Source organism: Pelophylax lessonae (genome assembly GCF_965119305.1).
Source record: "Pelophylax lessonae genome assembly, chromosome: 5".
Taxonomy (NCBI): Eukaryota; Metazoa; Chordata; class Amphibia; order Anura; family Ranidae; genus Pelophylax; species Pelophylax lessonae.
Genome location: NC_138772.1, coordinates 111,477,161 through 111,504,351, shown reverse-complemented (window position 1 = coordinate 111,504,351; position 27,191 = coordinate 111,477,161). Strand labels below are relative to the sequence as shown.

Here is a 27,191-nt window from a genome sequence, read left to right as displayed (position 1 = left end):
GTGATGTAAAGATCAGAGGCTAGGTTCACATCATTGTGTAATGCATGTAGGCGGGCCATTTATTTCAGTGGGCTGCCTTATATGCAGAAACGCAGAGAAAGAAGTCCCTGACATTTTTATAAATTGTGCTGTACCGAGCTTTATGGTATTGTGGCACCATGTAGTTTGGCACTTGCAAAAACGTGCAGTTTGCTACAATGCACAGAGGTGCCATTAAGAATCAAACATAGGATTCAGACCTAAGCTGGAAAAAGATTTTACTGATTGGACATTTGTGAATTTTAATTCAATACCCCTGGTTTAAAACAGAAATTTTCAAGAGAAAGCAGTGAATACTATAAGTCGTGTAAAGGTTTCACAGTTCAACAGTTATCACCGGTTGAAAACTGATGTTACTAGCACCAAGAAACGTAAACTTAAAGACATTATTGGTGATGCTACAATAGTACACATGCTAACTTTGTCACGATTGCACACTGTGATAACTTTGCCACACAAGTGCTGAGTGTGTTTTTTGGTCAGTTTCATTTGTTTCGAGTTCACAATGCAGGACATTAATTCTGAACTACTTTTGAAATATATTTCACAGCAGGGCTGTAAAATTAACGAAGATTTTGTGGTTTGCTATCTGCTGGCTGCAAGGGCTAATTATGAAATATTCAGAAGTAATAGTTCATATAATCAACTTTAGGACAGGTAAAACATTAATACCAGGTCTGTATGGTTTTCTTTTCCTTTTCTTAATTCCATCCATCACTTCTGCACCATGCAACCCATCATCAATAGGTTCTCGCTCAGGACTAGAGTCGGACTTCACATCGCAGTCCATAAGATCTCCCTCTATAACATAAAAGTCTTATTTAAATGCTGCATATCTATAAAAACAACTATATACAAAGTAAATGAATCCAGTCTATCAACATAAATATCCATATGGTTATAGCTCAAAGTATAGCTAAACTTTTTATTATCTTGATCAAGTAGAGAAGGATTAAAAACCATATTGAGTTTTTGTTACGGAGACAGAAAGTGAAAAATTACTGGAAGAGTGTAGAAGTGTATGGAGTAAAGTGTCATCAATGAAAAGTGTAGAGTCCAGAATTAGTTTAATCTAAATGACATTAGAAACTTTGTTTATATAATATATAATTATTAAATTTCTTAATTCAATTACTTTGTAGCTGTGATGAAGGGAGCTACTTTGTTTTTTCCCATATACCTCCAAGCTGTATTTCAGAGAAGTCCTCTAAATTAGACAAAACACATAAGGTCCCTTTCACACATACGGTCCGTTCACTTCATCAGTTCAGTCACGTCAAAATCTATCAGTTCTCCGTCCGTTCTCCGTCTGTTTTTTTGACGGATGAAAAATAGGGCATTCATCCATTCAAAAAAACAGATTGACGAAAGCGGATGACAACAGATGTTAACTAATGATCATCTGTTGTCATCCGTTTTTACATAGAGATACATTGATGTCTGTTTTTCATCCGTCAATGGATGGATGAAAAACGGACAAACGGACAGCATGTGTGAAAGGGGCCTAAGACTTTTTTTTTTTTTTTTTTGCTTTGGACAGAGTGGAGGGATTAGAGCTATTAGGTTTTTATTGTCGGCTGTTATGGAGATTCGCCCTGTTTGTCCTGTTTACAGTTATCATCAAAACTGAAAGTAAAGGAAAATCTCAAATTTTGGGTTGTCCCCAGTAAGGTAACACAGGAGAAATGTTACAATAGGGACACTAGTTTTGGTGATCTGGACAGCCCAAAGGGTTACCTTAACCACTTGACCTCCGGAAGATTTACCCCCCTTCATAACCAGGCCATTTTATGGGATATGGCACTGTGTTACTTTACCTGATAATTGTGCAGTCATGCAACACTGTACCCCCCCCCCCCCCCCAAAAAAAAAAAATGTATGTCTTTTTTTCTCTACAATTGGAGCTTTCTTTTGGTGGCATTTTATTACCTCTGTGCCTTTTATTTTTTGGGCTATAAAACCAAAAATTGCCAACAATTTTGAGAAAAAAAAAAAACCCACAGTAAAATATTTTTTACTTTTTGCTATAAAACCTGAATGTAAAAAAAAATAAAAATTATAACCAATTTAGGCCAATATATATTCTGCTACATATTTTTGGTAAAAAAAAAAAAAAAAACCCAAGCGTATATAGATTGTTGATGCTATAATATTTGCGCAAACCAAACTATGGGATATTTTTATTTTTTTATTAGTAATGATGGCAATCAGTGACTTATAGCGGAACTGCGATACTGTGGCAGACATTCTGACACTCACACTTTTTGGGGACCAGTGAACCTAATAAACTGATCAGTGTTAAAAATATGCACTGCCACTGGCTGGGAAGGGGTTAAACATCAGGGGTGATCAAAGGGTCAACGTGTGCCTAGCCAATACTTTACTGTACTGTGGGAGGTGCTTTCTTTTTCAAGGGGAAGAGATGGAATGTATTGCTTTGCAGGGACACAAATTTCATCCATTCTCTCCTGTCAGAATGGTGATCTGCCTTGTTTACATAGGCAGATCGCAGTTCTGTGTCTTTCCCTCACAATTCAGCGGGTGCCGGCAGACGCAGTCTGTGTGAAATCACAGCAGGAGCAAGCCGGTGGTGCGCATGTGCGCCCCCTACATGGAAGCAGTTTTAGATCACGAATATATACAAATATATACGTGATCTGGCACACAAGTGCCGCCCTGCTATAAGGCAGAGAAGAACAGGTTAATCTGAAGGAATTCCCTCTCATTTCCTGTTGTGTTTAGGGGACAGAAAATAAAGGTAAATCTCCCCAATGGGACACAGCTGGAAAAAAAATGAAGGGTAAAAAACCCTCCCTTACTCTATTCAAAATGAAAAAAAAGTTTTGCCAATGGTTCTACTTTAAATTGCGTTTCCACTATTGTAGTCAAATTTGTGAACACCCTGTTACATGTTTCTGTTACAAAACAAGAGGTGAGACAAAAAGTCAAAAGAAAAACGGCAGCTGTCAGTTATAGTATGAATTCAGCCTAAAGTAACCTCTTTTCCCAAGTTTCTCATTTCCTCCTCTATGGTGGTGACCAGTGGTTTAGACATTAATGGCTGTGTGTTGAGTCATTTTGAGAGGATAGCAAATTTACACTGTTATACAAGCTGTACACTCACTACTTTACATTGTAGCAAAGTGTCATTTCTTCAGTGTTGTCACATGACAGATATAATAAAATATTTACAAAAATGTGAGGGGTGTACTCACTTTTTTGAGATACTGTATAATGTAAAATAATATCTTGTAAAAATATATAAAAAAGGCATGTAAAAGTTTAAGGTAGGTAATAAAATTTTTTTCACAAAACTGATTTCACATATAATATAGTGTATTCAGTTTAAATATTATCCTGCTCCTCCTAAATAGTGGACACAAACTGCAAAACCACATGTTGAACACCCCGTGTAGAACCATGCACATTGCAGCTTAACATTTGTAATCCTAATGTCAGAACTAAAATCAATCCACTTAAAAAGGATCTTCACCCAACCCTGCTAAACAAGTTGTGCACAATTTGGATATTCACCCAGAGGATCCAGGATTGTCCTACTGAGGTCCTCTTCTCTTCTGCCATGCTCAGGTCCCACGACGCCATGTGTCTATGTGACGTCATCGGGAGGCTGCCGGCTTAGCCGGCGGGCCTACGGATGATATACCACTAGGCACGCACCCTCCTCATTTTTTGAATGAAAGACTGTTTCATGGGATATGTGACGTGCATAACCAAGGAGGCATAGGGAGCACAGTGCACATTATTCGCCTAGGCAAGTGACGAGCATGGGGGGGTGGGATTGAAAAATCTTCATAAAAAAAAAAAAAAAAAAAAAAAACAAGCCAAAAAAAAATGCTATATTTGTACAGTAGAGTGGAAGAGGGGTGGAGAGGAGGGAAGTTTGTTTTCAGGGTGAAGATCCACTTCAAGAGCAGGACAACACAGTGATGGTAAGAAGACATTACCTCTACTATCATCCATTTCCCCATCACGGGAATGCTCAGACTGGGGGTCTGGAGGTGTCTGTAGAACCGCTACACTGTTCTGGTTGATAATTTTTAATTTTAACTTTGGTTTTGATCGCCTCCTCCTCGGTGCGGTGATTGTTAAGCTCTGTAACTGTGAAAGTCCAGACTCTGTCAAGCACACTCCATCCTGGGTGAAGGTTTTGAACACATCTTGGAAAAAAAAATAAAAAGCATAAAACTTAAGTTTGACATGCAACAGTAAAAATGACATATGTAAAAAAATAAATAAAATAAAGCTTTTATACTTTTATATCTTTGTGTAGCTGTTGAGCTCTTCTTATTGCTGCTTTGTGACAATTATATATTACATGGTTAAAATGTGAATATATGTTAGTCCCTGTTTAGTGCTCCATTTGCATAGTTGTGCAAAAACAAATGTCCACTAAGATTCTCTATAAAATTTGTATCCAGTCATGCTGAAGTCTGAAAATGGGCCTCGTTTATTTATCTGTCTGGAAACAATAACGCAATTGTAAATTCTTAATTAAGCAAACAGGCCAATGTCACTAAATGGGTTGCTATGCAGGCTGCAATGTTTAAAAGGAGAAATACAGTCAAAGCTTCTTAGGCTGTACTCCTATGGATCACAGGAGTGCAGTTCGTTCTGCACTCCTGTGACCTGTTTTCAGCAGACAGAGAGCATATCTGATGAAAACTGCTAAAAACGGGTGGAACGTGTTCTTAAAGGTGGGATTACCCTTTAATGGAATATTGAACTTTCTATCTGCAGAATCTTTGAAAGAAGGAACATCTTTAATCAGCAGAGTGAGATATTTAACCACTTCAATACTGGGCACTTTCACCCCCTTCCTGCCAAGGCCAGTTTTCAGCTTTTAGCACTGTCGCACTTTGAATAACAATTTCTCGGTCATGCAACACTGTACCCATACTACATTTTTATAATTTGTTCACATTAATAGAACCTTCTTTTGGTGGCATTTATTAACCACTGGGATTTTGATTTTTGCTAAAAAAAAAAATAAATAATAATATTGAAAATTTTAAAAAATGCGTTTTTCGTCGTTTCGGTTATAAAATTTTGCAAATAATTATTCTTTAAAAATTCAGTCCAAAATGTATTCTGCTATGCAAATGTTTATTATTTTGTTTGTGTGAAAGTAAGAGAGTTCAAATACTATAGTATATATCTGAAAACTGATCGATCCTAATGTACTGATGGACTATCAAATTTCTTGAGGCCCTAAAATGCGATCGCCTTGAAAGGGCAGATCCAACGAGAGCTTTCTTTCTCCTAGCCCAGTATGGGAGAAAGAAAATGGAAAGCTACTCTTTTTTTTTTGCAATTTCTGGGCATCAGAGAGATTATACACTTCAATGATCGGAGTAATGTGTCTTTTTGCAGCAGAACATAAACAGACATTGAAACATTTCTTACCAGGTTCTCTAATTTTTGGAACAATCTGGGCATCAACTGGAGATTCAATTTCTTCTAAAAAGAAAATGGATAAAAAGATAGATTAAAAAAAAAAAAAAAAAAAGAAAATCAGAATGCCCTAGAACTATTACATTGCAACCCATTTTAACCCATCCCATCAGAAAAAAAAAAAAAAAAAAAAAAAGGAGGTAGTACATTCCCACACAGATGTAAAAAACAAAATATAATAACCCGAAACACACTTAATGCTCTATGAAAACAACCTGTACTTTGTTAATGCTAAGCAAACCCTGTATGTCTCTGCATTTATCCCACCACCACAAATTGCTGCAAAAACACACAGAGATCCCTGAGCAAGCTTTGACTTTCTCAAAATGAAGTACAGAATGAATCAAACGCTGCCATTTAACCCCTTGGAGCTGGCGCCTCCCAGCTCTTTGAGGGGATTAGGATGCCGGGAGGCAGCGTTTATGACTATGTGATCGCCATGATTGGCTGTCATGGCAGTCACATGATCAGAAAGCATTCGAGCGCAAGAGGCCTGTAATTTTCATCATAAGTACACTTCAACTATGAGCGACAGAATTGGGGGAAACAATCCAGGAAATCACATTGTAGGATTTCTAATGAATTGGTAAACTCCTCTGTAAAATAAGTATTTGGTCACCTACAAACAAGCAAGATTTCTGTATCTCACAGACCTGTAACTTCTTCTTTAGGGCTCTTTCACACGGCCGTTCAGTTTTTTGGCTCCGCTCCTTTTTTTTTTTTTCACGGAGCGGATGACACTTGTGTCATCCGCTCCGTATGTCCGCATATCATCCCATCCATTTGCGGATGATATACGGACATAATGTAAGTCTATGGGAATTGCTGATGTCAGCGGATGACACCGCTGACATCCGATTTTGCTTCCTTTCCGTTTTTTTAACGGAGGAAAAATAGGATTCTGTTCCTGTCCAAAAAACGGAACAGAACTGAAAGGAAGAAAATCAGATGTCAGCGGACGGTCATCCGCTGACATCCGCAATGCCATTGACATACATTATGTCCGTAAATCATCCAAAAAAAAATAGGATGATTTGCGGACATACGGAGCGCCCGTGTGAAAGGGCCCTTAAGAGGCTCCTCTGTCCTCCACTTGTTACTTGTATTAATGGCACCTGTTTGAACTTGTTAACAGTAAAAAAGACACCTGTCCACAACCTCAAACAGTCACACTCCAAACTCCACAATGGCCAAGACCAAAGAGCTGTTGAAGTACACCAGAAACAAAATTGTAGACCTGCACCAGGCTGGGAAGACTGAATCTGCAATAGGCAAGCAGCTTGGTGTGAAGAAATAAACTGTGGGCGCAATTATTACAAAATGGAAGACATACAAGACCAATGATAATCTCCCTCGATCTGGGACTCCACGCAAGATCTCACCCCGTGTGGTCAAAATGATCACAAGAACGGTGAGCAAAAATCCCAGAACCACATAGAGGGACCTAGTAAATGACCTGCAGAGAGCTGGGACCAAAGTAACAAAGGCTACCATCAGTAACACACTACGCCGCCAGGGACTCAAATCCTGCAGTGCCAGACGTGTTCCCCTGTTTAAGCCAGTACATGTCCAGGCCCGTCTGAAGTTTGCTAGAGAGCATTTGGATGATCCAGAAGAGGATTGGGAGAACGTCACATGGTCAGATGAAACCAAAGTAGAACTTTTTGGTAAAAACTCAACTCGTCTTGTTTGGAGGGGAAAGAATGCTGAGTTGCATCCAAAGAACACCATACCTACTGTGAAGCATGGGGGTGGAAATATCATTCTTTGGGGCTGTTTTTCTGCAAAGGGACCAGGACGACTGATCCGTGCAAAGGAAAGAATGAATGGGGCTATGTATCGTGAAATTTTGAGTGAAAACCTCCTTCCATCAGAAAGGGCATTGAAGATGAAACGTGGCTGGGTCTTTCAGCATGACAATGATCGAAAACACACCACCTGGGCAATGAAGGAGCGGCTTCGTAAGAAGCATTTCAAGGTCCTGGAGTGGCCTAGCCAGTCTCCAGATCTCAACCCCATAGAAAACCTTTGGAGGGAGTTGAAAGTCCGTGTTACCCAGCGACAGCCCCAAAAACATCACTGCTCCAGAGGAGATCTGCATGGTGGAATGGGCCAAATTAACAGCAACAGTGTGTAAAAACCTTGTGAAGACTTACAGAAACGTTTGACCTCTGTCATTGTCAACAAAGGGTATATAACAAAGTATTGAGATTAACTTTTGTTATTGACCAAATACTTATTTTTCCACCATAATTTGCAAATAAATTCTTTAAAAATCAGAATGTGATTTTTTCGGATTTCTTTTTCTCATTTTGTCTCTCATAGTTGAAGTATACCTATGATGAAAATTACAGGCTTTTCTCATCTTTTTAAGTGGGAGAACTTGCACAAATGGCGGCTGACTAAATACTTTTTTGCCCAACTGTATTGAGGCTGCTTGGCACCAAGGCTCACCTGCTGAGAGGCCACATATTTGAGTACAACCAGGGCCAATGGGTTACATTTTTGAATCTGAGGTCTAAAGAGCCACATTTGTGGAGAAAGTACTAGAAAAATCAGTTACAGTAATCCCCCGCTCCATCGCGGTTCAGTTTTTGCGGTCCCGGTAATTCGCGTTTTTTTTTTGTAATGTTATTTTACTATATAAATCATTAAAATTGATATATTTTTGTGTTTTCCATAGCTCTTGCTATGTCTCTTAGTATCTTTTATGTGTTTAAATGAGTTTCTATTGTTTTAAAAGTGTGTTTAAAGACCTTAAAATGCTTTTACATGTACAGTGACAGTAAAAAAAACATGCCTACAATGCATTTTAATAGGGGTTTTTCTATTTCGCGGAATTTCACTTTTCATGGCTGGGTCCGGAACGTAACCCCCGCAATGGAGGGGGGTTTACTGTAAATGTAAAAAAGGAAGAAGGAAGTTATTTGCTGCTGTTATAGCATCATGCCAATCCTGCAGTTTTTTGCTCCTAAATTCCAATTTTGACACATTACTCGTGGTAAATTTCAGTTGAAAGTATGAAAAGTTTTAAAATGTTTTATCGTAAAAATTTTCCTAGTAATAGATTTATAAAGCATCTTTTTATGACTTGGATTCACCTATGGAATTGGGAAAGGCGGAGGGGGGCAGAGAAATTTAACTAGCCATGAAAAAACATAATACATACACTCTGTTGATTTGTGGATATATTAATTATAAAAGTGCAGTCTGACTTATGAAAGAGTGAAATGTCCAAAAAAAAAGTTTGAACTTTACTTTAGATCAAAGAGAATGATAGATTAGGGTCTGTAATATTGTTTCATTTGGTAATTTTGTTGAATTATTATTTTGGATGTGAACTGTTTTGTATTGAGATGTTCTTTATGGTAAGTGTATGTGTACGTGTGTCAGACACACAAATCAGTAAACATAAGAAAAAAGGGAATGGGGATAGATCCCCTTTACTTGCTTTTTTCAAGCAAGAAACTATAGCTCATGTATGAGGGAGGGGAGTCACGGGTCACCTCAAGACTAAAGCTGCTGCCTGACCTATCATAATGCACACTCATAATGGATACATTGTGATGCCAGGCAGCTTAGCTGTCAGACTTGAGATGACCTCTGAACCTGTGACAGCCTAACTCAGTAGTGATAGCTACCGTTATTCTGCCTTGGGAAGCTACACTTAAAATAGCAAAAGACACTGGAGATGAATGCCAAGAGTCCAATTTTCCACTCAGTTCTAGTTTTTAGTAGTTGCTAGATACTTAAATAAGATGTTTGCTTTAGAGTTCCTATTTCCTTTCAACTGTCACAGAAGCTACAAGGGGCTCTTACCAACCCTGGGATTTTTCATTAATGTTATGGAGTTTGTATTATTAGGAACGAGACTCACTCTGCCATACCACAAGGAATCCAAAAAGTGGGAGAAGAGTGTCAGTAGTAGTATCTAACAGAAGGAACAAGGAGCAGAGCAATTATGAAGGATAAGAAGGTGGATTAGGGATAAAACACTGTTACTACTAGTATCCTTAACTGCGGTTGTACTGATGGAGGGAGTATTTTTTATTTTATTTCAAAATGTGCATATGGGCAGAACAGTGTCTTAGTGGGTAGCACTTCTGCCTCAGAGCAATAAGATCCTTGGCTTGGTTCCCAAACAGGTCATAACCTGCATGGAGCTTTCATGGTCTCCCTGTGCATGTGTGGGTTTCCTCTGGGTGCTTTGGTATTCCCAACACTCCAAAAAACATGCTGATATTTAATCGACGTTTGCCCAATTTGCTGTATGTATGCATGTAGGGTAGGGACCTCAGATTTTAAGTTTCTTTACAGCAGGGATTTCTATGAATGCACAATAAGCAACAATAGCATAAATTGTAGGTGCTATATATGTGCTGTTATGGAAACTAAAATAAAAATGTGCTGTTACTGAAAATGCCGCAAATGGAAATTATACAGGGGACAAGCTTGTTATTTACAGAATGTACAAATATGTAGAAAATACAACAGTGCAATTACCTTGAGCTGGTATTACAAATGGCTTACACATTGCACAGTCAAATCCACCATCGGCTGCACTCTCTACTTCTGCCTCTGTGTTCAGGTTCTGGCAGGTGCCATGAGACCACCTGAATACAAAACATGAACAAGAATCATTTAAAGCGGAATTAAAACCAAAATCAAAACTTTAATATATTGCAGGTTACCAATCATTAGATGTGGTGGCTGCTTTAATTTTCATTTGTAGGCTTTCCCCCCCCCCCCTCTGTTTTCACCTGGTATTCAAGCCAGTAACACACATCCGGTATCGCAGTGCACAGAGGTAGCAGATTTAGATACACTAACAAATTGAAGTCAAACTCCAGCTAACACTTTGGACGCAGTTACAGCAACGGCTTTTTTTTGTAGTCCTGGGATAAAGGCTTTACACAAATGAATAAAAGCTGATCATTATAGGTACCCTTTGTCAGTGGTAAATGGTTTGCCCCAACCCTCTAACTTACACAATTACACTATGTCTGGATAGCTTGTTCTATTAAAGGAAGCTGAAAACAGAATAGCAGATTCACCAGATGAAAAAAGAAACAGCCTAAAAAAGAAAACTAAGGCAGCCATCACATCTAAGAATAGGTAAGCTGCAATTTAAAAACATGTTGGTTTTGTTTTTTTTACTGCTTTTAAGAATCAAGCAAAGTACTTACCTGTCACACTGCCTGCACTGGAGAATGATTTCATCTTCTATGTAGTTCTGGCTACACACTGGGCAGGTAGACAAACTAGCACATGGAGCACACTGTGTGTAATTGTTCTGCCATTCACACCGCAGCCCTGGTGTTATTGCTTTGCAGTTGTTACATGATACACACCTGGTTAAAAAAAAAGTGACATGTGACATTTAGAAGTTTACAGAAATCTATGTGGATTACACAATGTGAATAGTGATTTTTTTTTTATTAAAGCATCTTTAAGGTAAAAGCGATTTTTATTGTTTACTTTCAAACCTGCCATTCAAAATATCTAACCTGTATGGATAACTCTTCCATCAGCAAAGTTCATTGTCCCTGCTGATTGGAGAGCTCTTGCTCTGACTGTCTGGATTTCTCCACAGAAATCACAGCTTCCATACAGAGAGCAAGGATCTCATCGTGCAGCTTTCTCGCAGGGGAAAGGCTTTTCTATTCAGGCTGTGGCTGCTTTTAAAAAAAAAAAAATGTACTTTAGAATTTTGATTTTGAGCACCTAGAATGTATTTAGCGGACTTAAACCAATGTGTCTATTTCTAAAGGCTGAAACACACCTTTGGGATAGGATGTTTTGCTTTATCATGTTGAGTGTATTTTCGCATTGCCACTGATTTTGACATGCTTCAACACACGTGTTGCAAGATTTACTAATTTTCCCAATGTAATCTAATCATGGGTGAATGTTCTGCAAATTGTGTGACATTTATAAATAGATCCCTAAGTGTTTGAGAAACTTGATTGATCCAAAGTTTACTCAACGTGGTCAGTGCGGTCAGTCTTAAGCCTGGTACACTCTACCAGCTTTTTTTTTTTTTTTCCAAACCAGCAGGGCTGAAAGAAAAAAAAAAACTCACAGTCCATGAGGAGTGGCTGTACTAACTATCTGATGTACATCTCCCCTGCTGTGCTATTGGGTTTTGACAAGGGGACGGCCCCCCTGGCAGAACACTTTGGTCACCGCTCCCAGGCCCTGACAGAGTGCTGATCAGGAGCCTATCAGCAGACCTTTTTTGGTCATGCCCCTTCGACAGTAAACAAGGGCCAAATGTTGGCCTGTTTCTATTGAACCAGCCAATGCCACCTGACATTTGGCCATGTGTACTAGGCTTAATCCTGTGAGCAAAGAGAAGGGGCTGGGGCTGAGCCACACACAGCCTGGTTTGGTAACAAACCATAGCCTCTTGCTATGGATGCACACAGAGAAGAGGAGGAGCCTGGAGTGCCAGCGGGTAACCCCAGAAGTGGAGGCTTGGGACCGCTCTGTGCAAAACCATTCAGCAGAGTATAACATATTTATTATTTAAATTTTAAAAAAAATCTAGCATTTACAAACACTTTAAAGCCTAAAGGTGAACTTTGGGCATTAAAAAAAAAAAACACACTATCTAATGCAGCTACATCTTCATTAAAAATAAAAAAAAATAATATGGGGACCTCAGATGAAGATCATATCTTTTCCTGTCATTTTAGAAACCCCCTAGGTGGATTGACTCCAGGCATTTCTACCTTAAAGAACCACCTCATAAAAATCACAAATTAAGTGAGGCAAAGGGTAGTGTAATGGGTAGTTACAGTAACCTCCACTGCATCCATAGTCAAGGAAGAAACCTATCTCAGTGTTTCAGTACTGTTACTGCACACTTTTGGGAAAATCCTTTAATCTGAATGGCAGAAGTCCACCCAAAGCAGTCTATTAGGCTCTAAAGAAATCGCTGGACCATAAGGGCACATTTGAGAGACAGTTCAGTTCCCAGCAAATATGCAGTGGAGGCAGGCGTCAAAATAATTAATTGCGCTTACCACCCACACTACTTTCCTTTTGTGACTTCATAGTGTTCTTTAAGATTTATTTAAACTGTTAATTTATACACAATATGCAAATAAGCATGGGGGGGGGGGGCTAGTTGTGAATGTTGTAGGAGCCTCACTTAATTACTTTGCTTGTACATCTGAATACCTTATTAAGTCTTCCTCTCAAAAGAAAAGTGTATTCACAATTATTCTAATAAATGAAAAATAGACAGCAGTAGAAACAAATGGAGCTGTATCAAACTAAAAAACAATAACTTTAGCAATTAATAAAACTAACCATTTACACTTCCATCCTCCTTTAGGGACAGTCTGTAAAGGTGGATCCAGGCAGTACGTATGGTAGCTAATATCACAATCATCACAAAGCAGCAGCCGGCCAGGATCTGTGGCCTTACCACAGGCTTCACACACTGTGCACTCTAAACACCTCCAGCCTTTACGAAGGATGACTTTACTTATCTGAAAATGTAACAAGAACGACACATCCATTATTATATTCTAATAACAAAGCAGGTAGTAATGAAAAAAAAATGCAGTTTAGTAGCCAATCAGCTTCTAGGTTTAAGCCCCCGTTCACAAGGTTTAACCACTTAAGCCCCGGAGGATTTGGCTGCTAAAAGGACCAGGGGTTTTTTTGCGATTTTTTACTGCGTGACTTTAACAGGCAATTGCGCGGTCGTGCGACGCTGTACCTAAACGAATTTGACGTCCTTTTTTTCCCACAAACAGAGCTTTCTTTTGGTGGTATTTGATCACCTGTGCGATTTTTTGATCACGCGCTATAAACAAAAAAAGAGCTTAAATTTTGCAAAAATAACAATATTTTTCACATTTTTTTATATGAAATTCCCCAAAAAAAAAAAGTAAAAATCAAAATTTTTTAACATTTTTCGGCCAATTTGTTTTAAGCTACCTATGTTTGGTAAAAAAAAATCGCAAAAAGCGTATTTTGATTGGTTTGCGCAAAAGTTATCGCGTTTACTAACAAAGGGAAAGATTTTTGTCATTTTTGGTGTTTTTTTTTTTTAACGCGTAATGGCGGCGATCTGCGATTTTTTTTTCGGTACTGCGACATTGCGGCGGACAGATCGGACCCTTGACTGACATTTTTGACACTTTTGGGGGTACCAGTGACATTACTGCAGTAATCAGTGCTATACATATGCACTGTTACTGCAAAAATGACACTGGCAGGGAAGGGGTTAACTTTATTGGACAGGGGGGGGTTAAGTGTGTCCTAGGGGCGTGATTCTAACTGTGTAGGGACATTCCTATTGGTGTAAAAGCAAAGATCAACCGTTCTACATAGTAGAACGGACAGATCTTCACTTTTACACAGGGAGAACTGACAGGCAGCTTGTTTACACAAGCTGCTCTGTCTTTCTCCCTTCACAGGAGCGATCGCAGTGTGACTGGCGGACATCGAGTCCGCCGGTCACACGCACTGACTTGTCTGTGAACGAGCCCGCCCGCGATAGGCTCGCAAGTCAGTGACAGGCGAGTGACGTACCGATACGTCACTCTGCCTGGCCGGGGCTGACCGCCGCAGTATATAGTCGTGCGGCGGTCGGCAACCGGTTAAGCACCAATTCCCAAAAGTAGTTACTGCACTACTTTTGGCGACTTCAGGGGCAATTTCAATATAGATCTTTGCTATAACCTGCACAGATGTCTGTCACACCGCCCCATAACTCGCACTGAAATGCAGGTTTTAAATTGTGCAAGTTCAGCTGAACTTACATGATTTGAAACCCGCCCTCAGTGTGAACGAGGGCTTATTGTCAAAGCCTATTTGAACTAAAGTTAGAAGCTGATTGGTTAGGGCTCGACAAACCCCAGGCGCCAGGGTCGCATTGGCGACTAGAATTAGCGACCTGGCGCCTGGGGTGCACTGCAAGAGGTGTCCTGTCCCTTTTGCGCCCCCACCCACCCACTCCCCGAGTGCAGGGACTACCGCGCCATCCGATAATTGAGGCCGCAGCTTTTCGGCCTTCTACAGTGAGAGAATGGGGAACTGGCACCCTCTTGTGGTGGCCGGGAGTTTGACAAGCAGTCACTAATGGCTCTATTTCCCCTGCCTGTCCTCAATGCCTGCCGATCTCCTTCCCAAGAGGAGATGAGATGGAAGTTTTTGCAGGCTTCATCTCCCTGTCCACTTACCTTTGTTAAACCTAAATAAAGGTGCAACATGTCCAGAACCTATTCTTGAGCACTCCAGCACTTACTTGATCACATGCTCCCACATCAACCTCTCATTCCCTAACAAACCAGGACTATACTTATACCTTAAGACAGTGTTTCCCAACCTTTTTTAGTCAAGACACCCTTTAAAATTATAGACAATCTCAAGGCACCCTTTGAAATTATGGACAGAGTTGAGGCACCCCATTCTAAAATGTAAAAAATTATTCTAATATTTTTACACAATGCAGCAACAACCACACGTAGGACACTAAAAGTTAGAGGTGATTTTTTCTTCCAAAGCAATTTTGCACACTGGTACTGACTGATATTCCAATGTTTCTCTTCTCCCTCAATTTCTCTCCATCAGTTAGTTAATGTCACTCCAGTGCTGAGGGAGAGGGGAACAGCAGGGTCAAACAAACATGCTGTGAAAGCAACAGACATCCTTCCTCCTTATCAAATTATGACGTCAGTGGTTGTTAGGATGTCAGTGTCTTCGAAAGTCATGTTGGTGCATAATGAAAACCCGTGGCTTTAAGTAAAAGGCAGGCTTCGTCCACCTGCTGGCTTGTATAGGTTTGATCAATTTTAAGGCATTATGCCAAGGCACCCCTCCTGAAAAAATCTCAATGCACTCCAGGGTGCCTGGGCACACTCGTTGAAAAAGGCTGCCTAAAGGCATAGTACTGTTTTTAGTCCAGTGTTTCGGCATGCTGAAAAGTTCCCACAGGTACCCAACAGGTAGCAGACCCAGCCCAGTTGGCAGTGAACAGTACAATGGGCAATAGGGTGTTATAAAAAGCAGGATATGTAGTCCACAGAGGGGACCTCAGGCAGGGCAGATATCATTACTTGGGAAATCTCATTGTATGTTTCAGAATTTTTAAAAAGACAAAACCTGGAGAAATAGGCACGTATTGCAGAGATGCAGTGGAATTTTCTGTTTTCTTTTTTTGCTCAAACATTTTAAGAGAGCAGAAGCTTCCCTATAAATCTGTGTTTTGCTTTCAGTTGCACTTCCCTTGTTTGTATTCTGGGAAAGACTGTTTGTTAGTAAGATTTAGCATTTCCAAAGTCATATTGGTCATCAATCTTAACTTATTACATATGCCAGTGAAATGGCCAACCAATAGAATAAGGAAAATAACTTGGACTGATAAACTATACAGTAATGTGCACGCTGCAAAGTTTAATGCACTGACTTAAAATCAAATGACAGCCATCGTACTCTGATATAAGGTGAATGCCACAGATCACCGTTTGAACTAAACAGTGCCGATTCGCAGCTTGGTATGAAATAAAAACTCGGCTCCTGTAAAGTCACTCAAGGCTATTTCACTGAATACAGATGTAGATAGCAGTGTGAATGGAGGTAGGCGAGAGAACAGAATTTATCACCAGGTAATTTTCATTAAAAAAAAGAGAAAAAAAAAAACTCAGTAAAATCATGTTTTAACAAATCTCAACAAACCACAAAGTATTAGTGCAAATATGCAGAATACGACCTGGAAAAACAGCCTTAAAGTTGGTGTTTAAAAAAAAAAAAACACAAAAAAACAAAGATAACTGGAAAACGTACACGGTAATTGTTACCTGAAGACTGGACAGGTTTATCTTATATTTATAGCATGGGTCTTTATTTACCTTAATACTGACACAGTATGGATGGTAGCACTGCCCACACTGTGAGCACGCAAGTAGTCTTCCTTCAGCACCTTTACCAAAACTACCGCACACCACGCACATATCCTGCCAGCCAAAAAAACACACTTTGTGAGGCTATTCTCCCATAACACAAAACATTTATACAGTGGTGATACATGCACAAGAAAGCTTGTTTCACGCATATAATCAAAACATGATGTACAATTACAAAATACCCTAAAAGTGGAGTCCCTGAAAATGAATGAATAAAATATATTCTTTTCAAAATTCAAGCCTGTATAACTTTATATCAATGCGTACATATTAAGATCAGAAGCACTACCATTGATCAAGCACTAGCATTTATCACTGTGCTATTTACACAAAATACAATATGATAGTTCTATTTTTGAAAGAAACTTCCAGCCAACTTCTTATTTAATTTTTTGGATAGAGGCAGCATAGTAGGTGGTTAAATTTGCACTGGTATTTTGCCCTGGAGTGAACAGCAGTGGCAGGAATTTTCTGCTACTGCTTTTGACATTTGTGAGTGGCCAGCTACGTCCGCGAAGTCCATACATTGTAATGACAAATTGCGGCAGACAAACCTATTTGTAACTGTTCGCACAGCCAGCGTTTACCTGTAGCGATCATTGCTTGATGCACGCTGCACCAGGGCAAAATTCTAATGCAAATGTAGTCAACACTTTCAGGTTTTGAAGTGTTGTTTCCCTGCTGGGGGTTTTTCCTTTACTTCCTGTCCTGTCCCACTGATACTGGTAAAACAAATAATGGGTTTGTATTGTACCGAAAATTTAATAAAACTCACTGTTTTTAAAAAAAAAAAAAAAAACAAATAATGGCAATCTCTCTAGGACAAGAAGGCACAAACCGAAATCTTTTCCTTCTACATGAACAGCCAATCTTCCTTTCCTCATCTCTTTGTGCATGTCCAAAACTTCTTCTAAACCTCTTTTTCTTATTATAGCTGTTTTTACTTTCCCTTTTACCTATTTATTTATTTTTTATCATTTTAATGAAATCTTTCTTTTACTGGTAAAGAGGGAGTCCAGAAGAAGCTAGTGCCTTTTAGACTATTTATGAATAAATCTTTCAAAAACGTAGGAAGGAGGGGGTTGAGTCATTGCTCTGTTCAGTTCTGCACTATTCAGTTATGTGGGTAAACTTCAACTTGAGCTATGGAGCTTGTTAGACTTGTTTTTTTCAGTTACAAATCCTTTGGCAGTAAAACAGTTCAAATGTTTCTTTTGTGTTTTGCCTGGAGTTTTGCTTTGTGTAGGGCAAAGGCTGCAGACATTAATATACAATATAAACAGGCTTCATGAGGTATGAAACTATTTTGCTCCTTTCAGGCTTTAAACATAACGAGAACTTAATTTGACTCTCCATGCGAAAATAATTGCCAACCTGATGCAAGGTGAACCTGTCGCTTGTGGAAAATAAAACAACCGTGTTGTGCATTGAGGTTTCTTCCTCCTCCTTGTATGATGAAAGATCAATTGTGGTTATCTGCAGCAGGAACAAAGAACACTTAGAGGTCTCTCAGGATTATGCAGCATGTTCCAACATTAGCACGTCTTCCTTAACAAAACTTTCCAAGCTTTTCTGTAATAGTAGTCACTACAGTGCTAACACAAACCACACATCAGTTTTGTACCTTGTGAACTGTAACTTCAGCAGAATGATAATGTGAATATGTGCCTTTACACTGACTGCCTGCCTTCTACATGACCTACATACAAATTCACTTACTAGAGTGGTGGACTGTGAATTGGCAGGCTAAACAGGAAGGCATTCCATTTTAAAGGTGGCCTAATTAACAGAGTGCACTTTTCTGGCAACCAGTGTTAATTTCATAGATGAAAATATTTTCATCATCATTTTCGTCAGCTGCATGTTTTCAGTGACTAAAACTAAATGAAAATAAAATTCAAAATAAGTCAATTGACAAAAACTATGACAAAAATCAACTTCAATTTTCGTCAACGAATGAAAATGGGAATGAAAATGTAAGGGAGGGACATGTGTACCCACCTAAACTTCCACTTTCCTTAGAATGTGTCTGTCAAAGCCCCAGCCCCCTAAAAAGCCCCTTAAACCACAAGGTGAGTGCCTCCCTTCCCAGCAAGGAAGCAGTGCTTAGCACTGTGTAAAATAACAGACACCCCAGACCAGTTCTCTGCCCTGTGAACTCTTTCACTCCTATTTACTTCCCCCTCCCCACTACATGTTAGAGTATGAGAGTTTGGAAATTTCAGAGAAATCTTTAACTAATGCATAGTAGTAACTAAACCTATTCGATTTTAGTCAACTGAAATGTAACAGATTTTAGTTAACTGAAATGTAAGAGAATTTAGTTACCTGAAATGTAACAGATTTTAGTTGACCGAAATGTACGTTTAAGTTGAGAAAAAATGGGATGTTTGACTTACCCGTAAAACCCATTTCTCTGATGTTCATTGCCGGACACAGCTTCACATCTTCATAACTGTTGGGTTATACTGCCCCCCTACAGGAGTAGGACACTAGGCAGAAAAAAAGTCTGGCTACGCCCATGGGCAGTCCCCTCTCTCTGCTATAGGCACTCAGCTTAGTTACAAGCAGTGTCAGAAAAATTACAACTCCACAGGGGGGGTGGATGCTTTGTCCGTCAAACATCAGAGAAATGTATTTTACGGTAAGTCAAAAATCCCATTTTCTCCTTCATTGACGGACACAGCTTCAGTTCCTTATAACCTTTGGGATGCCCCAAAGCAGTGTTAAACATGAGGGGTGGGAAGAGCAAAAAAATTCCAAGGCTCAACAGTAGCCAACCAGCAAAAAAGGAGCTCAACCAAAACAACTCTAGCCTACCTGAAAAAAACAATACACCCTCGAAGAGGATCAGATCTCTCAACAGCCGCCTGCAAAACCTTGCGGCCAAAAGAAGCTTCCGCACATGCCAACACATCCACTTCATAAAAATTTTGTGAAAGTGTGCACTGACGACCAAGTGGCTGCCTTGCAAACCTGCATCATTGACGCCTGATGATTGAAAGTCCAGGAGGCACTAAGCGCCCGAGTAGAGTGCGCCATAACAGGGAAAGGAGGAACCTGACCCTTGATGGAATAGGCCTGAATCACTGTCTGTCTAATCCGTCTGGAAATGGAGGAAGCAGACAACCCTTTACGAGGCCCATCCATGAGCACAAAGAGAGAGTCTGACATCCTGAAAACTCTGTAGCTGCCAGGTACACCCTAACTGCCTGGACCACATCTAAGGCATGCAAGGCCCGGAGGGGATGTTAAGGGACCACATACAAGACTTTAGTAATGAAAATGGTATTATTAGTAATAATCAGCATAGATTCATGAAAAATCTTTCTTGCCAAACCAATCTATTAACCTTCTACGATGAAGTGAGTTGCCATCTAGATAAAGGTAAGCCTGTGGATGTGGTGTACCTGGACTTCGCAAAGGCCTTTGACATTGTTCCCCACAAACGCTTACTGTACAAACTAAGGAAGGTAGGTATGGACCAAAAGGTGAGTACCTGGATAGAGAACTGGCTCCAGGGGAGAGTTCAGAGGGTGGTGATAAATGGGGAGTACTCGGATTGGGCGGGTGTGGAAAGTGGGGTCTCCCAAGGTTCTGTCATGTGGCCAATCCTGTTTAACTTATTTATAAATGATCTAGAGTAGGGGATATCCAGCACAATCTCGGTATTTGCGGACGATACTAAACTAAGCATGCCAATATCTTCTATGCAAGATGTGGAAAACTTACAAGAGGATCTGAACAAAATAATGGGGTGGGCAACTACATGGCAGATGAGGTTTAATGTTGAAAAATGTAAAATAATGCACCTGGGCATCAGTAATACGAAAGCAAGTTACTCTCTGGGGGGGGGGGAACCTTTGGGTGAGTCTAGGATGGAAAAGGACCCGGGGGTACTGGTAGACAACAGGCTTGGCAGTGGCATGCAATGCCAAACCGCTGCAAGCAAAGCAAACAGAATGCTGGGATGTAAAAAAAAAGGGGATTCACTCCAGAAATAAAGAGATTATTCTCCCTCTCTACAAGACTCTGGTCCGACCACATCTGGAGTATGCTGTCCAGTTCTGGGCACCGGTCCTCAGGAAGGATGTGCTGGAACTGGAGAGAGACCAGAGAAGGGCGACAAACATAATTAGGGGAATGGAGGGCATCGGCTATGAGGAAAGACTACAAGCACTGAACTTATTCTCTCTAGAGAAGAGACGATTGAGGGGGAATATGATATCAATGTACAAATACTGTACTGGCGACCCTAGCATAAAGAATAAACTTTTCAGAGAAATGGAATACAATAAGACACGTGGCCAGGGCAATGGTCAATACCGGCCTCAGTGCCGAACCAGCCAGAGTGTACATATTGCGGACCACAGCCTTCGTCTTCCTGTCAGCCAGATCCTTATAAGGCGGGGACTCTTCAACCTCACTATCAGAGGATTCCGGGTGCATGGTTGTAGACCCAGCAGGGTGATCCACATCTGCGGCGGCCGAATCAGATTCAGGATCTGATGAGACAGAAGAGGCAGGGGAAGGTAGGCGGGGGGCGTTTTTTGCTAGCTTGTCGACCCAAGACACACAAGTTTCTCCAGGACAGCCATCAGTGCATCGATAGAGGGCCCTGCAGCCTCAGAGAGGGGATCAGGTGGGGAGACGTGCTCCAAAGACTCCATGAGTCAGCAGAGAGGCCCCGCAAAAAGTGTAAAACACTGCAAGGGACAGCCCACACCGCGCTGGCAGCCCCACCCGGTCGCCAGGCACAAGCACCAAGCGATCCTTGGTAGGGAGGGAGAGAACCCCACCAGGCTCACCACGCAGCAGAAAAAGGCACCTGCAGTCACCAGTATAATCTGAGTCATCTAAGTAAGGATTTAGGAGTCAGCACCAGGGGATAAGGAGGGGCTCCCACCGCCGAAATCGCTGCCCAAAGGCACTGACAGGAATCCACTGTCCTGACCGCTGCCACTTTTTATGGCAAACCACTGCAAAATGGCTGCCGGACTACACAAACATGGCCGCCGTATATATCAACACACAGGCTACAACAAAATTGCGACCCTGCGTGGCACCATGAGGCTTACATGGACCCAGGAGGGAACCCAGGTGCCTTAAGGACAGACCCAGGCAGGAGCTCCCACGAGGTCCAACCCCCCCCCCCCTGCATAAATGATTGTCCTGTCGCCGGCGGCGAACCCCCTGGCCCCCCATCGCCAGCATAGTGCCCTGTCCAGACCACCCTAACAGCCCCAACATATGTGGAGGGGGAGGGGGGTAGGATGGGGGAACAGATGACAAGAGGGGGTGTTCCTTATGGGAAGGAGAGGAACCCGGAGGTCCAACCGTCCCAAGGAGGGGCCCACATCAACCCCAAAACCCTCCAGTGGACAAGGGGAGACAGCTACTCACCATACCAGGAACCAGGCAGGCACCTCTCCAGACAGAACCCCTCTGCATCGAAATGGGGGGCTGTCAGCCAGGAGGAACGCTGCAACTTGGGCCGAGACCCAGTCGTATGCGATCCTTGAGGCGTTTAACTCGCAGGCCAGCCCCCGTCCAGTGGGGCTAAGTCGCGGCCGACCTAGAGCGTAGTTGAAGTCTGCGTGGGCTCGCTGGCCAGACTGGGGTGACCACTGGATCTAGGTTATCCAGCCCATCGCACAGTCCGGCAGGTGATTGTAAATCTCAGAGGAAAAATCCAGGTGAAAAAAAAATTCTATCTAAAAAGAAAAAATTGCCAGGACCAGAGATCCCAGCAAGGAATTAGGTCCTTACTCATGACTAGGCAGAACATAAAAAAAAAAAAAAAAAAAGAGTGCCTATAGCAGAGAGGGAGCATACCCCCTGGGACTGCCCATGGGCGTAGCCAGACATTTTTTCTGCCTAGTGTCCTACTCCTGTAGAGGGCAGTATAACTCAATGGTTATGAAGATCTGAAACTGTGTGTCAATAAAAGAAAGAGAAATGTCGATTTTAGTCAACAAAAATGTACTGGAAATTTTAGTTGACTAAAATAAGAAACAATTCAAATGACTAAAATCCAACAAACTAAAATGCCATTGTAGTCAAACGACTATGACTAAAACCAAATAGAAATTTGACGTCAAAATTAACACTGCTGGCAACCATTAGTCTGCCACTGTTCTGAAAATCAAAACATGTGAAGCTCAATTCACAGAGCTAATGCACTAGGATAAAATCAATGAGATTTAAAAAAAAAACAGCTAAAATAGTCCCTGTGGAAAGCTTTGTAAATTGAACCCATCGTATTCCCACTGCAATGGTAAGCTTCAAGAACAAAATATGGAATAGGTGCCTACAAAAGTAGCAATTCCAACCATAAATTCCCAGTGATTGCCAGGGATAGGATGCAAATTTCTAAATTTAACTGGAAATAAATTAGATTTTTTTTTTTTGTTATTTAGGATTGCAGATGCAGAAACCAATGGTGTTTATAGTGGAGGGAATCCCGCAAGAATTAAATGTAGGGAAAGCAAAAGTGTCCAATCACAATGGTGAGTCTCAAAGAACAAAATAACTGGATTTTTGACTTACCGTAAAATCCTTTTCTCTGAAGTTCATTGACAGACGCAGCTCCATATTCTTCTTGACCATCGGGTTATGCTGTCACCTACTGGAGTAGGACACTAGACAGGGAAAATCTTTCCCACGCCTGTGAGGAAGTCCCTGCAGGCATACACCCACTCACACTACTATAGGATTCAGTTTTGTTGCAAGCAGTGTTTAGAAGAAAAAAACCCATCCCACTGCGATATAGAGGAGTGGGTCTGCGTCTGTCAATGAACTTAAGAGAAAAAGATTTTACGTTGTAAGAAAACCCCCAAAAAAATGTTTTCTCTATCGTTCACTGACAGACGCAGCTCCATATTCTTCTTGACCATTGGGACGTCCCAAAGCAGTATTTGTATGAGGGGTGGGAAAACAACGTAAAAAAGAACGTAATTCCCAAAAAGGCTAAACTTAGCCAACCAGTGAACCTAGAGCTCAACCAGGAACAACTGGAGCTCACCTAGAAAAAACATACACCCTCAGAGGATATTTTCTCTTCTCTCTTAAGATGCCAACACATCTACTCTGTAGAACTTTGTGAACGTGTGCACAGATGACCAAGCTGTCGCCTTGCAAACTTGAATTACTGACGCATGACGGCGAAAAGCCCAAGAGGCACTCAGCGTCCTAGTAGAATGTGCCTTCACAGGGAAAGGTGGAACCTGACCCTTCAGTGAAAAAGCCTGTATCACAGTCTGCCTGATCCATCAGGATATGGTCATGGCAGACACAGTCAATCCTTTTTGAGGTCCTTCCGTGAGGACAAAGAGTCTTATTTCCTTAAAGATTCAGTAGCCGTCAGGGTAAACCCTAATTGCCCGAAGGATGCAAGGCAATTTCCTTGGGATGCTTGGGCAAAGGACAGAGTGAAGGCAGCACAATGTCTTCATTCAAATGGAAATAAGAAACCACCTTAGGAAGAAACGATTGATTAGGTCGAAGTACCACTTTATCTCTGTGGACCACCAGATAAGGTGAACGGCAGGATAGAGCCGCCAATTCAGATAATCTGCGAGCAAAAGTAATAGCCACCAAAAAGGCAACCTTCTGTGACAGTGTAAGCAGAGGAATCTCCCTAATGTTCTGAAAAGGAGGTTTTTGAAGAACAGACAGTACCAAGTTAAGATCCCACGGAGCTAACAAGGATCGTCTCGGAGGAGCCATATCGCGAACCCCTTGTAAAAAAGTTGGAATCAAGGCTTGCGTAGCTAAAGGACGTTGGAAAAACACAGCCAAAGCCGACACTTGGCCTTTTATAGTGCCCAAGGCACCCGCAAAGGTCAAAATCCTAGCCACCGAAAAAAGAGGAGGATGCGCCTTTAGCGATTCACACCATGAGATGTACGATTTCCACAAACGATGATAGATCTTCCTGGAAGTAGATTTTCTGGCCTTCAACAGTGTAGGAATCATGGATTCAGAAAGACCCCTATCCTTCAATACCTGGCTTTCTACAGCCAAGCCGTTAAAGCCAGCGACTGTAAAGCAGGATGCAAGATCAAGATCGGCCCTTGTGACAGCAGATCCTCCCTGTGAGGAAGTCTCCAAGAAGCATCGGCGACCAACCTTACCAGATCTGCGTACCAAGACCGACAAGGCCTGTCTGGGACCATCAGAATGACCGTAATCCCTTCCACCTCTATTCTGCCCAAAAGCCTCGGCAGGAGTTTTTCAGCGGAGGGAATGCATAGATCAGCCGATCTAACAAGCGAAGCCACCATAGACGAACAGTGTGTGTTGTGACTCAACCAAATCATAGTGTCTAAGGATTTTGGATCTTTGTTCCATTGGACAATAATTTCCCTTTGTAAGGGGCTCATGTGGAACTGAGCAAACGGAACCACCTCCAAGGTTGACACCATCAGGCCCAAGGCTCGCATGCAAGTCTGCAGAGAGGCCAGATTGCTGGATAACAGCAAACGAATCCAAACGAATCACCCCCTGCAACTTTTGCAGTTTTTCTGGGGGAAGAAAAACCCTTGCCAAAGCAGAGTCCAGAGTCAGGCCCAGATAATCCAGTTTTGAGGATGGTTCCAGAGCAGATTTTTTTAAAATTGATGTTCCAACCAAACTTTTGTTGAGTCCATACAGTGATTGTAAGTCGCCCAACAGGACTGAATGCGAGTCTGCTCTTAAGAGGGGATCGTCCAGGTACCCCAGTACCGCAATCCCCCATTGTCGCAGTAATGCCAATATTGAAACCAACAATTTGGTGAAGACCCTGGAGGCAGAGGTGAGACCAAAGGGTAATGCCACAAACTGATAATGCTCCTGTCCTACAGCAAAGCTAAGAAAACGCTGGTGTCCAGTGTAACTAGGGATGTGTAGCTATACATCCTTGATATCGATGGAGGCCTAAAAGTCTCCTTGGTGTAGGGACACCACTACCATGCGAATAGACTCCATTTGAAATTTCTGTACCTGCACAAAGCGGGTCAGAGCCTTGAGGTCCAGGATTGGATGCACTTTGCCTTCTTTCCTGGGCACAGTGAACAGGTTTGAATAGAACCCCCGAAAGCATTCCCGAGAGGGAACCAGCACAATCACCCCTTGCGACAGCATATCTTATACCGCTTCTCGTAGGTCCCTTACCGAACTGGAGATAGGATTAGATTGGACAGGAAGAACCTGAATTCGATCTTGCAACCCGATCGGATTAGTTTGTGGACTCATTTGTCCTGAATCAAGGAAGTCCATGGTTCTGGAAAGATGACAAAAAATCCCCCCACCCCAGTCACGGGTGAGGGCCTCCCTTCATGCAGATGGGGGATTTGTCTGCAGGTCTAGATTGGCCTGCTCTCGGCTTACCCAACCATGTCTTCTTGGAACCCCCAGTAGAGCTAAATGGCTTAGATCCTTTTTCCTGCGTGCCAGAGGCATGAAAAGGGCCGGCTGTGGGCTATAAGGTCTCCGTCAATTACACGGTGACTTGCCCTTGGCTGATTGAGGAAGAAGAGTACTTTTCCCGCCTGTGAGTCCTTTGATTAATTCGTCCAATGAGGATCCAAACAAACGTTCTCCTGTAAAGGGGAGATCTGATAGAGCCTTTTTTGAAGCCTGATCCAGAGACCAGCTTTTTAGCCATACCATGCATCTAATAGCTACCCCCACCCTGGATACTCTGGCTACAAGAGGGAGCGCATCCAGCGACACATCACAAATAAATAGTAGGGCTTGGCCCACTTTGCTTCCCTTAGCTCTGCTAGGCCCGGAGGAAGCCGTTATGTTTCTAGGTCACTTCTCAGTAACTTTGGCCATTTCGTTATGGTCTGGGACACCAGAGTGATCACGAAGATCGGTTTAAGTATTACGTTTAAGTATTAAACCCGCTCTCACGTGGCAGGACAGAGACTCAATCCATCTATCCATGGGGTCTGTAAAAACTGGGGAATCCTCCACTGGGACCACAGTAGATTTGTTCAGTCTGGAGACTGGATGGTCCACCTTCGGTGGAACGGTCCATCTTGCAGGAACCGCGTCCGTGAATGGGTAGCGCCTTTTAAAACGCTTCGGCACCACTAACATCTGTTTGAGGCATCCCCAGTGTTCATTGACAATTTTGTCAAAAAGTTCCGGACAAGGATAAACCTTGCCCGACTTCTGGGATTTGCAAGTGCCAAAAGACACCTGCGTCCCAGACGTTGCAGAATCATCCACCATTTTTGGAGTTTCCCCGCACTGACACTATAAGTGCCTCCACCAGCAGGCTTTCGTCCGATGACGCAGGTTCCTCAGGGTGGCATGCGTCCGTGGCGGCCATATCTACCTCAGAATAGGAGGATACTGTAGAGGCAGGGGAGGGCATAGGGTGCTTTTTACTAGTGGCCTTTCTTTAAAACGAAATCAGCTTTTGACACCAGGTTTTCCAAAAACGCTGTTAAGGCAGACAGGGTTGCGACCCGGAGGTCCCCACAACCGCAAGGAGGGTATCTGTAGGTGAAATTTGTTCCTGGGACTCCATTATGAACCCATCACTTTAAGAAAACTGCACAAAAACGGAACGCACCGCTGCACCAGCGGCACTACAAGTCCCAGCCACTAGCACTGCCGATAGGGTGAGCAAGGAAGACCTACAGGGACCCCAACAAACAAACCACCAATCATTATGGAGGAGAACAGGATCTTTCTGCTGTGTAGATAAACCATCTTCATAGGAAGAGGAAATACCTGGGTCATTCACTAGAGTAAAGGCCT

At 41.9% G+C, this 27,191-nt stretch overlaps 1 protein-coding gene across 9 annotated transcripts in view; it reads right to left on the bottom strand.

The window, feature by feature from the left end:
• Nucleotides 1-27,191, bottom strand: part of KMT2C (lysine methyltransferase 2C) — a 448,529-nt gene that overhangs the window by 163,299 nt on the left and 258,039 nt on the right. For 8 of the 9 annotated variants that reach the window (XM_082258361.1, XM_082258363.1, XM_082258369.1 and 5 more), the window contains 8 exons: nucleotides 17,808-17,909; nucleotides 16,380-16,484; nucleotides 12,829-13,010; nucleotides 10,698-10,862; nucleotides 10,015-10,124; nucleotides 5,464-5,517; nucleotides 4,005-4,217; nucleotides 712-840 (listed from right to left, as the gene is read on the bottom strand). In XM_082258361.1, the coding sequence (XP_082114487.1) occupies nucleotides 712-840; nucleotides 4,005-4,217; nucleotides 5,464-5,517; nucleotides 10,015-10,124; nucleotides 10,698-10,862; nucleotides 12,829-13,010; nucleotides 16,380-16,484; nucleotides 17,808-17,909 (1,060 nt within the window). The remainder of the gene's footprint in view (nucleotides 1-711; nucleotides 841-4,004; nucleotides 4,218-5,463; nucleotides 5,518-10,014; nucleotides 10,125-10,697; nucleotides 10,863-12,828; nucleotides 13,011-16,379; nucleotides 16,485-17,807; nucleotides 17,910-27,191) is intronic. The other variant, XM_082258362.1, reaches the window with a different exon arrangement.